This window comes from Anguilla rostrata, chromosome 6, assembly GCF_018555375.3.
Source record: "Anguilla rostrata isolate EN2019 chromosome 6, ASM1855537v3, whole genome shotgun sequence".
In the NCBI taxonomy this organism is placed as follows: Eukaryota; Metazoa; Chordata; class Actinopteri; order Anguilliformes; family Anguillidae; genus Anguilla; species Anguilla rostrata.
In genome coordinates this window covers 1454148-1469894 of record NC_057938.1, presented here as the reverse complement: position 1 = coordinate 1469894, position 15747 = coordinate 1454148, and the positions used below count along the sequence as shown (strand labels likewise).

The window sequence follows — 15747 nt, the reverse complement described above, 5'->3', positions numbered from 1 at the left end:
TTGTTGTGTCATATTATGTTTATGTTTTGACCTTCCTATTTTTTCTTGTTAGCTTATTCGCTTGTGAAGGATAGTCTGTCGGTAGACCAAGGCCACTAAGAAGCAGGTTCAGTCCACAGGCCAGTCTATTGGATGAGGTGTTAAACCGAGGTCCTGACTCACTGGTCATTAAAGACCCCATGACACCCATCACTGATTTGGGGGTCCCCAGGCTAAATTCCCAACCTGGCTCTCTCAACCTGCCACCTAATCATCCTCTGATTTAATTGCCTAAAAAAATGTTCTCTCTCTCCACCTTAGCTAATGCGTGGTGAGCATTCTGTTGCAAAATGGCTCCCATGCATCACCCATGTGGGTGCTACACATTGGTGGTGGGTGAGGTGAGTAGAAAAGTCATTTATTGATGATCTGCCCCAACCCCCCAACTCCCAGCCCACGTGTACATTTTGTTTTTTGCATTTTGAATTCGGTAAGATGTGGCTGGACGCACAGAGCGCGGAGACAGCTTGATTTGATGTCATAACGGATGGGATTCAAAGGGAATGAGCACAGCTGATCAGAGATGAGCTCGCTCCTGGCGTCACTCGCTGACAGCTAGCAGAGCTTGTTTTAGCTGTCGTTTGATGTTCTCAGTGTAGCCTATAGCCTGGTGTAAATGTGGCAGAATATAATAGATTGGCCCCCGCACATTGTTTCATTGATAGGCCAAGTGTATTATATAAAAAAGCCATTTCCGTCGAGACACCGTTTCTGATTAAAATTCCTCTCGAGGCACCACCTGCTATTTATAGAATCCTGAGTACAAAATTTAAAATCAAATGGAACAGTTTTGTATTCCATGGCGCGTTCGGCATCATGTCTAGAATTTGGACAGCCAGCGCTTTCCCTCGTAAGGCGTCAGATGCCCAGTTAACCGATATCTAAATGCAGTGTGTCCGTTCTGGAGTCTGATCCTTAGTGCGGGGCTGTGCTTCTCGTGTGTCAGAATCGGTTGTAGCGTCCTTTCTGATGTGTGTGTGTGTGTGTGCAGTCTAAAAAAAAAAACAATTGGTTTCTCTAAGCAAAATCAACCATTCTCCGCCTTCTGTTTGCAATAAATCCATATGCTTTGAGTTTATTCTACAATAATGTGTTTCAGAACCATGGATAACTCCCTCGCGTCGTCTGCAAACGAAGCGTAGCACAATTATCTTACCGAAGAACAGGAACACAAGAGTTGAGTAGCTAATTTGTGTATAAATTAAACCATCACTGCAGTAACTGGGGCTTGTGGGTAGCTAACCAGTGAAACGTACGTGCATGCGTGCTCTCGGTCCAGTTCTGAGCAGAATAGTCCGTTTCATAACAAAAAACCCGATGCTGAATTTCATCGTCTCCCCTCGGGAGAGCTGTTGCGTAATCAAATTACCAAAGACTCGGTGAACGCCTCTCAGCCGCGCGCTGTTCCTCCCCGCTCCGTTCACCAGCGCGGCGGGACTCCCGCACTCTGTCAACCCCACGACCGACCCTGACAAGTTAACGACGTGGACGTGGTTTCCAACCGTGACACAGAGCAGCTTCCATTATCAACCGCAACCCCCCCCCCCCCCCCTTAAAAACCGCTGTCCGAGAATCTGTTTTTCTTTGATGCCTACACTGTCGGTCACGTTTCCTCTTTTGAAAATATGTATGACGGCTTGCATTTTCCATGGAAACCGAGGGGACCGTTTTGCTCTTCTTCCACGTGTTTATTGTATAGAACAAGATTATCGTGAATTACTGATTCCGATACATACCCCTCACTCCATTAAAGGGTCACGGACACCTCTGTGCCTTTTTCCGTTGCTAGTCTAAAACGTGACGTGCTTGATTTACATTAGCTTTCCTCGCGCAGTACCGTTAACTTCGCGCCTCCTCGGTGTGTTTCTGCCCACTGACCTCCCGCGCGGCTCTTGCGTTTCTCCGGAAGGATTGGCAACGCGCGCGCCTTGTGCCCGGTGGATGACTGAATGCGGAGCCGTGTGTGTGTGAGTGTGTGTGTTTCTTCCAACTAGCGCCTTAACACACGCAACAGAATTCCTCCAGTCTTCAACGCGGCTGAACGTAAGAGAGGACACCGCGACAGAAAAATATATGACAACGTAACATCTATTCTACTCAGTGAATAGCGGTTGCTGTCTAGTGTTGTGGTCATTGGGGAGATTTTCTGCGAACGAAGCAAACCAACGTAGCGCAACGTAAAGACTATAGGCAGCCAGCCGGCAGCATTTTTGCAGAGAATACACTCGCTGCATTTCCAGTCTACATTAAACGGGGACGTTGAACGGAAAGGTAAGGTTGCTTCTTGGGGTTCGGATCGCACCTATTGCGGATTCCGCAATAAAAATTTTTTTTAAAACTGCGAGTTCAAAGCGTAGAAATCATATAGTGTACGGTGACTGAGAGGGTTACGGGTCTCTGTTGCTCATATGAGTGCTGGAGCGCGAGGGCTTGCGGTTGGCATGGTTGCGTCTCGCTCCGCGTTGTTGCTGTGGCGGTTTTATTCTCTTCTTTTTTTTGACACTAAAGTTGTCGGTTTAATTAACGTCGGCCTCTCTTACCCCGCGGCCCTTGCTGCTGTGAAAGACTGAACATTTGCGCGATGGTAGCCTCAGGAAGATGCTGACGTGTTGCGCGTTTAACCTACTCGCTCAAACACTTAATCGGGCGCTGAATATAGATAGGCCTGATGCAACACAGTACTGCCAGCGCGCTCTCTTTGTGCGCATGCACATGTTCTAACCATATAGCTATTGCTAGCCCATAGGACCCAACCTAAACAGGCCTTCGGGAATAATTCACAGTCTAACGTCCCTGGAGGTTTGATGTGGAATGCCAACGGTCTCCTCCGCAGAAGTGGAAAAAATTTGATTGGACACGTTGTATGAATGCGTATGCCTGGGAGCAGTATTGTGAGCGGTGCCTTCGCTGAGTTTGGTTTCTGGCATGATGAGCGAGCAACGCGCGCACGATTGGAGAGTGAAAACACCTGGTGGACTGTAAGTTCAGCGCGTCTTCCTGTCTTGCGGTAGTTTGCCTAGCGGAGCTAACGGGGGGCGGGGGATCCTGTGATGTCATATGAACCCAATGCACTGAAGCCGAGCGCATGTATGACGTCACAGCCAGGGGATCACCTGGTTGCTGAAGGTCAGGTGTGTGTGTAGATGTACTATCTGTTTGTGTGTGTATGTGTGTGTGTGCATGTGCTTTATGGAGTTTGTGTGTGTGTGCATGTGCTTTATGGAGTTTGTGTGTGTGTGTGTGTGTGTGCATGTGCTTTATAGAGTTAGTGTGTTTGTGTGTGTACATGTGCTTTTTGGAGTTTGTGTGTGTGTGTGTGTGTGTGTGTGCGTGTTCTTTATGAAGTTTGTGTGTGTTTCAGTGGGTGTTATTTCTGTTTATTTCTGTGGTTGTGTGTGTGTGTGTGTATCTGCACATGCCTGCGTGTGTGTGTGTGTGTGTGTGTGTGTATCTGCACATGCCTGCGTGTGTGTGTGTGTGTGTGTGTGTATGCGTGTGTGTATCTGCACATGCCTGCGTGTGTGTGTGTGTGTGTGTGTGTGTATTTAAACTGTGTTCTCTTGCGGTCCCTTGTATGGGTGTCAGTAGGCTGCCTCTGCTCGTGGGATTCTGTGTAACCCTGCTCTGGGGAAGATGGCAGTGGAATGCCTGTGGAAACGCTAGTTTGGTAGTTCGTTTTGTCTTTTTTAGACGCTGAACTAAAATCTGCTGAAATGTTTAGTCCATAACCAAGCTGCAGGGATGCACTGACTGTCCTAGTACATTTGAAGGAGATATGGTGTGCAGTCGTGTGTCCTGGTGCCAAGATTTCAGCGCTAGATTAATTATTGTTTTAAAAAAATGTTTTTATTGAGGTTTCTAAAAACATAAAACAATCAAATAATAATAATAAATTCAAATTCTGATGTCTAGCCATGGACACAGCGTCCACAGCAACCAGTGTAATTCTTAGGCTGCACCTTGGCCATGGATGTTACCTGTGGCAAGGAATGTTCTGTCTCTTCATGAATATTCATGAAATGGTTAAAATTGGGCTGTTCACTTTAATGGGAGAGAGAAGACCTTCTGTTGTCGAGTGTACAGAGCTGCCCGTCATTAGTTTGTCGTAGTTCTTGTGTATCATTGGAGCTTGGAATCTAGAGTCTCTCTCGCGCTCTGGCATTTAAAAACAAAATCTGTTTGTACTCCTCCAGCGGTATCTGTGATGGGGGGAGTTGTTCATGGGGAGTCGGGCGCCCAAGGCTGATCTTTCCAAGTTATCACGTAAAATTTCGAGTTAAATTCACACCAGGGTGGCCCTTCACAACGGGGGCCTGAACAGGAACTCAAATCCTGAACAGGAACTCAAGTCCCTGGACAGGAACTCAAAGCCCTGTGGAATTTTCCTGTGGAAGAAGCTTCAAAAAGCTCAGAATTTTGACAGCTGCACTGATTGCCTGTGGCTGCAGCCTTTAGTGTATTCAATTCATTATAGAATATTTCAGAGTGGAAATAGCTGCCCCCCCCTTTAATGCAGCACTGCTATCTTTCACAGTCGGGGGGGGGGGCGGTTATCTCCATGTTCTATGGAGCTGAGTGCTTTTTGAAGGAGATGGGGTTTGGGGGTGGGGGAAGGCTCGACTACCTGGCTAAATCACCCGCCCCGGTGATGGAAGAATATTGTTGCAGGAAAGATATTTAAATAATTGAAAAGCCCGAGGCTTCAGAATTTCAGCCTCACCGGAGTCTCGAGTGCGACGATAAGACACCGAGACCCCAGAGCCCCGCCCCTTCAGCGGAAACGGCAGTTAAACCTACCGGAGCCCCGCCCCTTCAGCGGAAACGGCAGTTAAACCTACCGGAGCCCCGCCCCTTCAGCGGAAACGGCAGTTAAACCTACCGGAGCCCCGCCCCTTCAGCGGAAACGGCAGTTAAACCTACCGGAGCCCCGCCCTTCAGCGAAACGGCAGTAAACCTACCGGAGCCCCGCCCCTCAGGGAAACGGCAGTTAAACCTACCGAGCCCCGCCCTTCAGCGGAAACGGCAGTTAAACCTACCGGAGCCCGCCCTTCAGCGGAAACGGCAGTTAAACCTACCGGAGCCCCGCCCTTCAGCGGAAACGGCAGTTAAACCTACCGAGCCCCGCCCTTCAGCGAAACGGCAGTTAAACCTACCGGAGCCCCGCCCCTTCAGCGAAAATGGCAGTTAAACCTGCCGAAGCCCCGCCCCTTCAGCGGAAACGGCAGTTAAACCTACCGGAGCCCCGCCCCTTTAGCGAAAATGGCAGTTAAACCTGCCCGTTCCGTTTCCCAGGTGAACCTGCCCATTCCGTTTCCCAGGTGAACCTGCCCATTCCGTTTCCCAGGTGATCCTGCCCATTCCGTTTCCCAGGTGAACCTGCCCATTCTGTTTCCCAGGTGAACCTGCCCATTCCGTTTCCCGGGTGAAGAGGGAAACACACTGCTTAAGGGAATCAGCCACACCTGTTAACACTCTCACCTTAATCGCACCTGTGAGCGCTCTCTTGGCATCTGTATTTGACAGATGCCTGTGTGCGATTGATGGCGAATGAGCTTCCTCTCCAATCCCATGATGCACTTCACTGAAGTAGAGAAAAGGACCTGGAAATGTGAGCCTGATGAGAAAGAGCAGAGACTACTCTAACTCCCGTTCTGAGAATTACTGTCCAAACAAAACGACACGAGCTTGAATTTCTGTCGGAAAATTCCCCTCTGGTCCTGTAGACCGTGCACGTCTGTAAGGACCCAGAAAGGGTTTATGAGATTAATGAGAGAAGATCCTGATGAATAAGTGGATTTATTTTTGTGCTAAAGAGCAGCTCTATTGCTCAGTCATTAGGGACGGGTGATTATGTGCGAATGCACCAAATGAGAGGACCTCTGGCCTGTTTAAATTAAATCTTTCAACTGTCACTTTTTAAAAAGGGGGAACTTTTTGAAGCCTTGCATTTCAGAGAGAGGGTCAGAGAGAGAGAGAGAGAGAGAGTGAGAGGGACACACAGAAAGACGGAGAGAGACAGAGCTAGAGAGAAAATGATGGAGAGCAAGAGAGAATGGGAGAGAGAGAGAGAGAGAGAGAAATGTATTTGTTGAAGCTGCCAGGTGAGACTGGCTCATTCTTTGTGATTTTTGGGACATTTCAGAGCTGTGACTCCGGCCTGAATCAGGTCTCTTACAGGCAAGAACGCTCCCCTGTCGCCAGGTGCAGCTGTGGTGCACGCGTGCACGCTCACATTGCACGCTCAGCCCAGAAAAGCACTGCACAGACACAGAGACAGAGAGGCAGAGAGGCAGAGAGAAACATGAAGGAACAGCGATGGAGAAAGATGGGGAATATCTTATTACAGCATAAGTGCGCTCATCGCTGTGTATAATTTAGGGCTTAAATCCCAAATAAGAACAGGCGCCATCTGATGGAGAGGTTCACATGAGGACTGTGATCTTGCCAATGTAGCTCCTCCTCTTAAGAGTCCGTCCACTCTCTGGCTGCCCCCCCCCCCCCCCTCCCTTTCCCCCCCACATGTGGTGATATTTAAATGTGATATTTCAGACTCAGACTGTTTCGGGGTACAGGCTCACGCCTTGGGCAAACGTTCCTCTGAGTGCGTTCAGTTACATAACAAATATATGGGGCTTTGTACTGTCGATTCCATAATGTTGTGTTGGAGATCGCTTTGTGTGTGAGTTTCCGCGTTTACAGTTATAAGTATAGTGTTTGGAATCGAAGCGCAGATTGTGTAGACTAATCCAGATACTCAGCTAATCCAGATACTTCCTTTCACCCTCACTGCCTCTTAACCCTTTGAATCTGGGGTTTTTCATAATACTTAGTCAGTGTTGAAGAACTTCAGTTCAGTTCACTTTTATTTGTACCGTTCTTTTTACAGAGAACTGTCACAAAGACACTTTACAGAGCAGCAAGGCAAGAAACAGAGCAAAAAGAGCAAACAGAACAAACACCAGGTCCGAACCCCCACATAGCAAGCACAGGAGGTTAAAAACAAAAAAACAAATGCTACCTGTGGGGAGAATACCCTCAAACGTTGGCTATAAAAAAACTCCCCACTGGGAAGAGAATGGAATGTAGCAGAAATGCTACAAGGAATCTAGAACTCCACACTGATGCTGATGTAACAATCATCAGCATTGTTACATCAGCATTAGAATATTCAAGTTATGGACTTTCTAACCACGTGATTGTGATCTCACACCTCAGCGGGTTAACTACAGGAGGCTCTGGCTGATAACAGGAAGTGAGTATTATATATGGCCGTGCAGAATGGCCTTTGCCCCAGCACTGCAGATGCCCCTGTTCACGAGGAAGATCAAGCTTGAGCAATTTGGCTTGAGCAGTTGTGAGACTGAGAAAAAAGGCTTTGGGAAAACACAGCTGATTATGGGGTGAGTGTGATCAGTGTGTGCCAAGACATGAAAAGCTGTGACCAGAAGCACATTAAACAGCCAGCTTTGGGGAGGACTGCCGATGGCACTGGGTCTGGCGGAATGAATGTGCTAATTGAAGCATAACAGCTTTGCTCTGCGGTGACACCTGGTGGATAACGGCTGAATTGCGATGGCAGAAAAAAACCTATTTTAAAACGTGAGCCTGCCAGGTGGATTATCCTGTGAAAGCCCTGGGCTCCACTGTCTGAAAGAGAAATACGACCCACAAAAAACCTCCCATCTAGGCTCATCACTTCAGTGCCATGATCGCGCAGGCTGTCATTGGGGGAGAGAGAGAGTGCAGGTGGCTTGTAATTGGCGGAAGCACTGCCCAGGGAGGGAGTCATCGCAGGACAGCGCCTCCTCTGGTGGACTGGGCTCCTGCGCTCTGCTCTCTCCAGCCGCGCGCGGGCTGCGTACTCCGCCCTGCTCCTCACCCGGGCCGACTGGACCGGTCTGTACACGCGGGAGACTGCGTCCGCTTCAGGGATCGTTTTTAAGCGATCGCGCACGTGCGCGCGTGTCTGTCTGCTCCTCCGCAGTTGGGTCGGGTTGTTTTGCTTCAGAGCTGATTACGAGCAGCAGCTGGAGGAACATGTACTTGCCTGGATCCGCGTAGAATGTCCTAGGCATATAGTTTTGACGTAAATGCAGAGTATATTTACATCAGAGAGCTTGCTGCCGTGTTTCAGAGAACGCACCGTACTGATGTACTGTGAACTTGTCTCCACACTGCGTGTAATAAAGAGTGCCATGTCACAGCCGTCCCTGTGAACTCGAGAGTGGATTTTTCCGCGGCGTATGAAAGTGAAGGCTGCTGGGTTGATGTGATGCTGCGGTTGAAATCTGCTTCATTTGTCAGACATTTGTTTTTCAGGGGGAAGAAAGCCTTGGGAGGATCTTTGTGAGGAGCCTGTTGCCGTAGGCAACACAATAACTGTAATCAGAATCCTGCTGGCACCCCACCCGCCACTCAAGCTCTGCCCCGCCCACAACCACTCCCCTGCCCCTCCTCCCCGAGCTTCCATCTCTCCTGATGTAAGTATGACAGCCCCACCTGGTGGCCACAGTCATTAATACATGTACGCTGATGTCACATCACCTAGTTTTTTTCTCAGGGTGGTCTTCAGCTGGATAAATCACTGGCTTCAGACTCAATGGGCCTCATTCAGGAAACGTGCACGATCACATTTGATCGTAAACTGGGTGTAAGAACGTTTCCACTAACATTTTGGCACTCATTATTTTTTATCATCTGTATTTGTTCATGGCTGTTTCCTTATGATAATCACATGAACAGGATTGTACATGAAATATACAAACAGCCAGCATCCATCATCTCATACACCTGGGATATGCACAAAAACAAAGGTCTGCACGTGTGTCAAGAATTTCATATCGGTTTTTCATTGGAACATTTTTAAGAACAGAAGTAAGAATAATATAAGAGGAGTTTTGTGAATGAGGTCCATTACCTGTGCACTGAGCTGTTTTTGCCGGTTAGTGCTCAGGTATTGCACAGTGGTGTCACCAGACCTGGGTCAAATACGTATTTGTTTTGGATTCAAATACTTTTCTGTGCTCTGTTGATCTTGCCTGGTGTAACTGTGCCTGCCAATATGACCAGAAGGTGGGGATTCCACTTTTTGAGAGTATTTAATTGGTTCCAATACACCAGACAAGATCAGTAAAGCATAGAAAAGTATTTGAATCCAAAACAAATATGTATTTGATCCAGGTCTGGGTCTATGTATTTGAGCCAGGTCTGGGTGTCACTGACCCGTGGTTCCAGGCCAGTAAGACTGGGGCTCACCTGTGTCAGAGGACGGCGTGCCTGTGGAACAGACAGACCCCGCCGGCCTCTCAGCTTCACCTGTCCTGTCCTCGTTCCCGCAGTATAGCCTTACCTGCTCTTCTGGTTTCCCTTCGCAGGTATTAAAGCACACCTGGGTGAGCACAAGCGCTTTTCTAAACTCTAACGGAGAACTTTCCAGAACAGTGGTTCCCAAACCGTGGGCCAGAACCCAGCTGGTGGGCTGAGGGAGGGTCAGGGCTGGGTCGCAAGGTGAAACACCAGGACCCAGCTGGTGGGCTGAGGGAGGGTTAGGGTTGGGTCGCAAGGTGAAACGTGAAAGAAAATGAATTGGCTTTCACAGCTGTCAGATGAACCTCTGCTCCTGTTGCCTGCTCTGCCCTAGACACACGCAGTTGCTCTGACGTGGTGATTAAAAGATTTTGATTTCATTGCTGTTTGCCCGTTAAATGGCTGCCAGGCTGTGTTCGCCTGTTAAATGGCTGCCAGGCTGTGCTCGCCCGTTAAATGGCTGCCAGGCTGTGCTCGCCTGTTAAATGGCTGCCAGGCTGTGTTTGCCCGTTAAATGGCTGCCAGGCTGTGTTCGCCCGTTAAATGGCTGCCAGGCTGTGTTCGCCCGTTAAATGGCTGCCAGGCTGTGCTCGCCCGTTAAATGGCTGCCAGGCGGGGAAGGTTTGGGAGCCACGGCGCTGGACTATGGCCGGTGACTGCGGTTCACGTTGTAGCTCAACGCTCACGCTGTGACTCGCTCCTAATGCTGGTGTTCTGAGTCTCTGCGACTCAAGTGTCCTTGTCTGTGCTCTGACTCTGTGCTCTGACTGTGCTGTGACTCTCTGCTGCCTTTGTGCTCTGTCTCTGTGCTGTGACTGTGCTGTGTCTCTGTGCTGTGACTGTGCTCTGTCTCTGTGCTGTGACCCGGTGCTGTGTCTGTGCTCTGACTCTGTGCTATAACTCTGTGCTGTGTCTTTGTGCTGTCTCTGTGCTGTGACTCTGTGCTCTGACTGTGCCTGCAGGGTTTGATGGAGAGCTGGTCGGATGACAGCTGGAACTGTAGTGATAACCGGAGGAATTCTGGCTGCAGTGATACTCCTGTTTATCATAGCAGTCCTCTGCTACTGTCGGCTCCAGGTGAGAACTCCTCAACCCCACAACAGGCCAATCACAGCAAGCCAACCCCACAACAGGCCAATCACAGCAAGCCAATCCTAGAAACAAGCCAATCACAGTAAGGCAATTCTACAAAACAGGCCAATCACAGCAATTCGATCTTACAAACAAGCCAATCACAACAAGCCAATCCAACAAAACAAGCCAATAGCAGCAAGCCAATCCTACCAATAAATCATTTTTCACATCTGTATGTGAAACAAACCAACAAGTAGGATCTGAACTGATTTCTCCTTTACCCTCTTTCTTCCTCCCTCCATCCCTCTTTCTCCCCACCACTCTCTCCTTTCCTTCCCCCCTCCCGTACCCTCTCCCCCTCCCCCTCTCTCCCTCTCCCCCTCTGCAGTATTATTGCTGTAAGCACAATGCTTCTGAACAGGACTCCTGCTCTTATGGGGACCCCCAGGCCCAGTTCGCCTGCAACGCCTGCAGCGCCCCGGGGGTGGATGGGGCGGCCGTCACGCCCCTGTGCCTGCCCCCCAACCCCGCCCCGCCTCACAGCTACTGCCCCACCTGCTCCCCGTACGGGAACCCCTTCTACATCCGCGCGGCGGGGGACGTGCGGAACGGGGGCGAGCGCCTGGCCTACGGCCCCGCCCACTACGAGAATCGGGCGCTGTCCCTCGCCATGTCTGCCGTGCGGACGCCGCCACTGAGCGCCCGCGCGCCTCCGGACTGCTACGCCAACACGCGCGCGTTCAGCACCGAGGTCTGACCCACACCCCCCCCATCGGACCCCCCGGGCCCCCCGTCCCCCTTTTAGGGGTCCCAGTCGTGCTATGCTTGTGGACCTCGCCTCCTGGACCCTGCCCGGAGCGCCTCGCTGTGGGGCCCCCACGCCCTGGACCGTCCTGAATGCCCTGGACGGGCGAAATCGGCAACCTGGAGAACCTCACACCCGGTGCGGGGTGATCCAGCACCTGTGCGTCTCTATACAAAAACAATTTAGTGCAAACGAACAAGCAAGCAAACAAGTAAATGAAGGAGTGATTTTTATTTATTGAGAGAGAGGACAGAGGGACGAGGTGAGCTGTTTCCTTTTGATCATTTTAACCGGAGAACCACGGAGGGGTGTTTCAGAGCTGACTCTATGCAAGAAACAAATACTCTAAATGAGGATGAGGGGAGCGACAGAGTGCCACAGAGAAAGGGGGAGGAAGGAGGACAGAGAAGGAGAGACTGAGAGACGGAGCACGTCGATGTGGGTGCCCTTCATGGCTGTGAATTCGCACTTTTATCTGGTCTGAAGTGGGAGTTTTGAGGAGATGGAGATGCAATGGGGAGAGAGGGGTTGATGGGATACTGAAGGAGTGGTTTTGGGGGCGGGGCCTGCCAGGGTATCGTTACACCTAGGCCCCTTACCTGGGCCCCACCTGGATTTCCCCACATTCACAACTCAGCCCGAAAGACAAAACTTTTGTCCCATTTATAAAATTTATTTTCCTGTTGATGGTGACGTGAATGAGCTGGTATTTCTACTGTAATTAAGAGTATACGTACATGCATACATACAGGCCTAGGCCATTTTACCTGTATTATTGAGAGGTTGTGTCGTAGTTCGATCTTTGACTTGAATCTAATTATCTTTGAATTATGGCGTGCTGCAGAAGTGCTGGAACAGCCTGGTCCTGTTCTTCTGCATTCGTTTGGGCCACATTCAATCTATCCACAAAGCGCTTGGCCTTCAGCGTGACTGAGCAGTTAAAGTGCTTGGGATTCTTTTCTCAGGCAACGTGTGCAAAATGGATGCTCTGCATTTTTAGGACATACTTGCCTTACTCAGTGTTGTCACTTCAAGATCAACAAGAGTAAAGTCAGAGCGCCGTGGGGCTAGATTGAATATGGCCCTTTTGTTACATTGCTCAGCCAGTGTACCCAAGCTGCCAGTCCCACAGATCGGTGTCAGACCTAGGTCAAATACAGATTTGTTTTGGATTCAAATACTTTTTTATATTTTACTGATCTTGTCTGGTGTATTGGAACCAATGAGATGCTCTCAAAAAGTGCAAACCCCACCTTCTGGTCATATCAGCAGGCTCAGTTACACCAGGCCAGATCAATAGAGCACAGAAAAGTATTTGAATCCAAATCAAATATGTATTTGACCCAGGTCTGATCGGTGTATAAATTTTTTTGACATTAATCTGGGCATGTCAGTATTTATTTGCATTTTTATATTATCGGTATTCATGAGAGTCAAAGGAATTAATGTTGCAAATCACCTTGTTTAGGAAACAACTGCTTGCATCCCGACCTGTGTGAGTCTTCCTGGGTAAAAGATATTGAGTGAAACGGCAGAAAACATTTAAAACTATGTTGTAAAAATATGTTGATCACAACAGTGGTGAAGTGACTCTGCCCAGCCCTGTTCCTGGGAAATGTACCGTCCTGTAGGTTTTCATTCCATTACATTACATTACAGGCATTTAGCAGACGCTCTTATCCAGAGCGACTTACACAACTTTTATTACATAGCACTTTACATTGTATCCATTTATACAGCTGAATACAGCAATGAGTTAACCCTTTGTCAAGGACAACGCAGTGTCATCGAATCGAACCGCACTCGTACACGCGTTCCTACCACTGTGCACCTGCCGTCCCAATTCCACTCCATTGCACCTATTTGCATGTCTGTTCATATTGAGACCGCTATGCACAGGTGTGTTCTGGGTTGGAAAACCTCTACAGGGAGGTACATCTTTGGGAACAGGAGTTGGGCAGCCCTGAGCTAGAACATCCCACACACAGTCACCCAAACAGCACCTCACGTAGTGCTCATGCCTCTCCGACTGAGCCAGAGTAAGGAACTCTAGGGAGTTCCTGAGAGCGGGTTTAAGAACAACAGGTGAAACCCTTTCACCCTTTCACTCATTCACTTGTCCACCCAAAGCCTGTGAACCCTTAATTCTGTCAGATCTCTGCTGATTGGACAGATCTAAGGGCAGGGGAACAAAATAAGAAATTTCTCCAACCAGACTCTTCTGCTTGGTATTCACATATTTATTTATTTATTGATTTATTTATTTACTTACTTAACTCTACCTTGTGTTGTTTTAAAATAAAGTGTATTTTTAAGGATGAAAAGATAAACTTCCACGTCTTTCACAGAATGTGCCCTTTTGAGGAAAATAAACATTTACGATTGCCTGGAATGTGGGTTTGCGTCCTCTGATTCTGTGAATGTGCTTTCCTGTTTGTGTGAAGGTCCTCACAGTCACACAGAAGGCATAATGAGCTTTGTGCAAAACTGGTGAAAATAATGTTTTTTTTAAAATGTTTTAAAAAAATCCAATAAACTAAGAGAGAATGATTTTAAAGTTAGAATTTGCTGTTGTTTTAGTGTGAGGGTGTGATCTCTCGAAAGAGACGTGACAAACAAGCGTTGATTTCAGAAGCACGAGGTTCGCTGCGCGTTCTACTCCGTTTAGCTAACCACAGATGTCGATGGAACGCTTCCCCGTCACTGGCCGTTTAACAGGTTGGCGTACGCGATTTCGCGGTTTCTGTTTCGACACCATCGCGCTCGGTGTGACTGCCCCCCCGCCCCCCCCCCCCAGCCCGGCGTGAGTGAGTGAGTGAGTGAATGAGTGACAGCGGGGGAATGTGGGTGGGGCCTGTTGCTTTGTTCTCTGGTTGCCACGCCCACAGCTCAGGCTGCCTCGCTGGTCCGGCCTGTTTGAGCGCTGAAGCAAGCAGGGCACACCCGATGCGCTCTCCCCCCCCCCCCCCCCCACGAGGACACTGTTCCTGGATCAGCTTCACCTTCCCGCTGACCGCTAGGGCTGGCTGTGGGGCGGCTCTTAAACTGACCCAGGATCAGCTGACAGAGAAATGTTGAGTGGAATGTACTCTGGGGAAGTAGTTATGGGCTGTGTTTAAAGATCAGTGTGAGTGTGTGTATGTATATATATATATATATATGCACATTATTGATGTAATGCAGGTGTTTGAGCGCTATACATCACTTTCCTAAATAAGTTTTCAGCAGCATGGTCATTGCACGTTGGATCATATTTAAACATGTTTTTTCATGTTTATGTATGAACGTGTTGCTGTTTATCTGCAGTATTCTGCAGTATTCGCTTCTGGAGCTGCAGTAATGGAGCCTCGTCTCTGAGTTTTCCTGTGTTTTTCTCATAAAATATTAAACACCTGAAAATATTACAGCACCTGACAGGTGGGAGGGGCAAAAGCAGGTGTGCGTCTGTTTCTCTCTCTCCACTAATCCTGTCAGTCTCCCCGCCCCTGGGCGAGCGAGGCTTGCCCTGGAAATAGCTCTCAGATTCTGCTGTTCCACAGTACCTGCCACACCTGCAACAGCTCTCCCAGGACAGCTCACCTGTGTACCTGTCTGTGGAGCACACCTGTGCCTGTGTACCTGTCTGTGGAGCACACCTGTGTACCTGTCTGAGGAGCTCTTCTGTGTCTGTGTACCTGTCTGTGGAGCACACCTGTGCCTGTGTACCTGTTTGAAAAGATCACCTGTGTACCTGTCTGAAGGGCTCACCTGTGTACCTGTCTGTGGAGCAAACCTGTGCCTGTGTATCTGTCTGAGGAGCTCACCTGTGCCTGTGTATCTGTCTGTGAAGCTCACCTGTGTACCTGTGTGAGGAAGCTCACCTGTTTCTCATACCTGTGTGAGGAAGCTCACCTGTTTCTCATACCTGTGTGAGGACGCTCACCTGTTTCTCACACCTGTGTGAGGATGATGGAAGAGGTGTCCATTGCAGCGGCCTACGACGCCCACATCATTAACCAGACCACCGAAGAAGACCTGCTGGCGTCCCTGGTGGCCCATTCCAAACTGAGAGCCGCGGTATGTCAAACAGCAGCCCTGCTGTCAACCAATCACTGTTCAGCATCTTAGAGCAGATATGCAGTAAACCAATCGCTATTCAGCATCTTAGAGTAGCTCTGCAGTGAACCAATCACTATTCAGCATCTTAGCATAGCTCTGCAGTGAACCAATCACTGTTCAGCATCTTAGAGTTGCTCTGCAGTGAACCAATCGCTATTCAGCATCTTAGCATAGCTCTGCAGTGAACCAATCACTGTTCAGCATCTTAGAGTAGCTCTGCAGTGAACCAATCACTGTTCAGCATCTTAGAGTAGACCAGGTAGATCACTGCCTGCTGTACAGTGTGTTTGTGTGTGTGTCTGTGTGCTGAAGAATGGTGGCACCTTATTCTCAAAGCAGTGAGCAGCACACCCGTGTTAAAAGTGTTTCTAATGGTGATAATGCTGAATGAGGACACTTCTGTAATGGAGTAGAGCTGTGCTCAC

At 49.0% G+C, this 15747-nt stretch overlaps 2 protein-coding genes across 6 annotated transcripts in view; both read left to right on the top strand.

Moving 5' to 3' along the window:
* Positions 1–1744: 1744 nt before the first annotated feature.
* Positions 1745–12808, top strand: LOC135257831 (protein FAM163A-like). Its single transcript, XM_064340995.1, has 5 exons — positions 1745–2310; positions 8359–8519; positions 9414–9431; positions 10308–10422; positions 10808–12808. The coding sequence occupies exons 4-5, from the start codon at positions 10330–10332 to the stop codon at positions 11174–11176; spliced, it is 462 nt and encodes a 153-aa protein (XP_064197065.1). The 5' UTR covers positions 1745–2310; positions 8359–8519; positions 9414–9431; positions 10308–10329; the 3' UTR covers positions 11177–12808.
* Positions 12809–14857: 2049 nt separating this feature from the next.
* LOC135258128 (rab GTPase-activating protein 1-like) overlaps positions 14858–15747 on the top strand; it is a 38812-nt gene continuing 37922 nt past the window's right edge. For all 5 annotated transcript variants that reach the window (XR_010330873.1, XR_010330872.1, XM_064341393.1 and 2 more), the window contains exon 1: positions 14858–15280. Coding sequence is in view for 3 of the 5 variants with exons in the window: in XM_064341393.1 (XP_064197463.1) it covers positions 15170–15280 (111 nt within the window). In the remaining 2 variants the exon portion in view is untranslated. The remainder of the gene's footprint in view (positions 15281–15747) is intronic.

Bases quoted from the DNA above. Each gene is read 5' to 3' on its own strand.
- LOC135257831 (XM_064340995.1), top strand. From the start codon at position 10,330: ATGACAGCTGGAACTGTAGTGATAACCGGAGGAATTCTGGCTGCAGTG. The intron at 10,423-10,807 runs GTGAGAACTCCT...CCCCCTCTGCAG, and splicing joins TCTGCTACTGTCGGCTCCAG to TATTATTGCTGTAAGCACAA.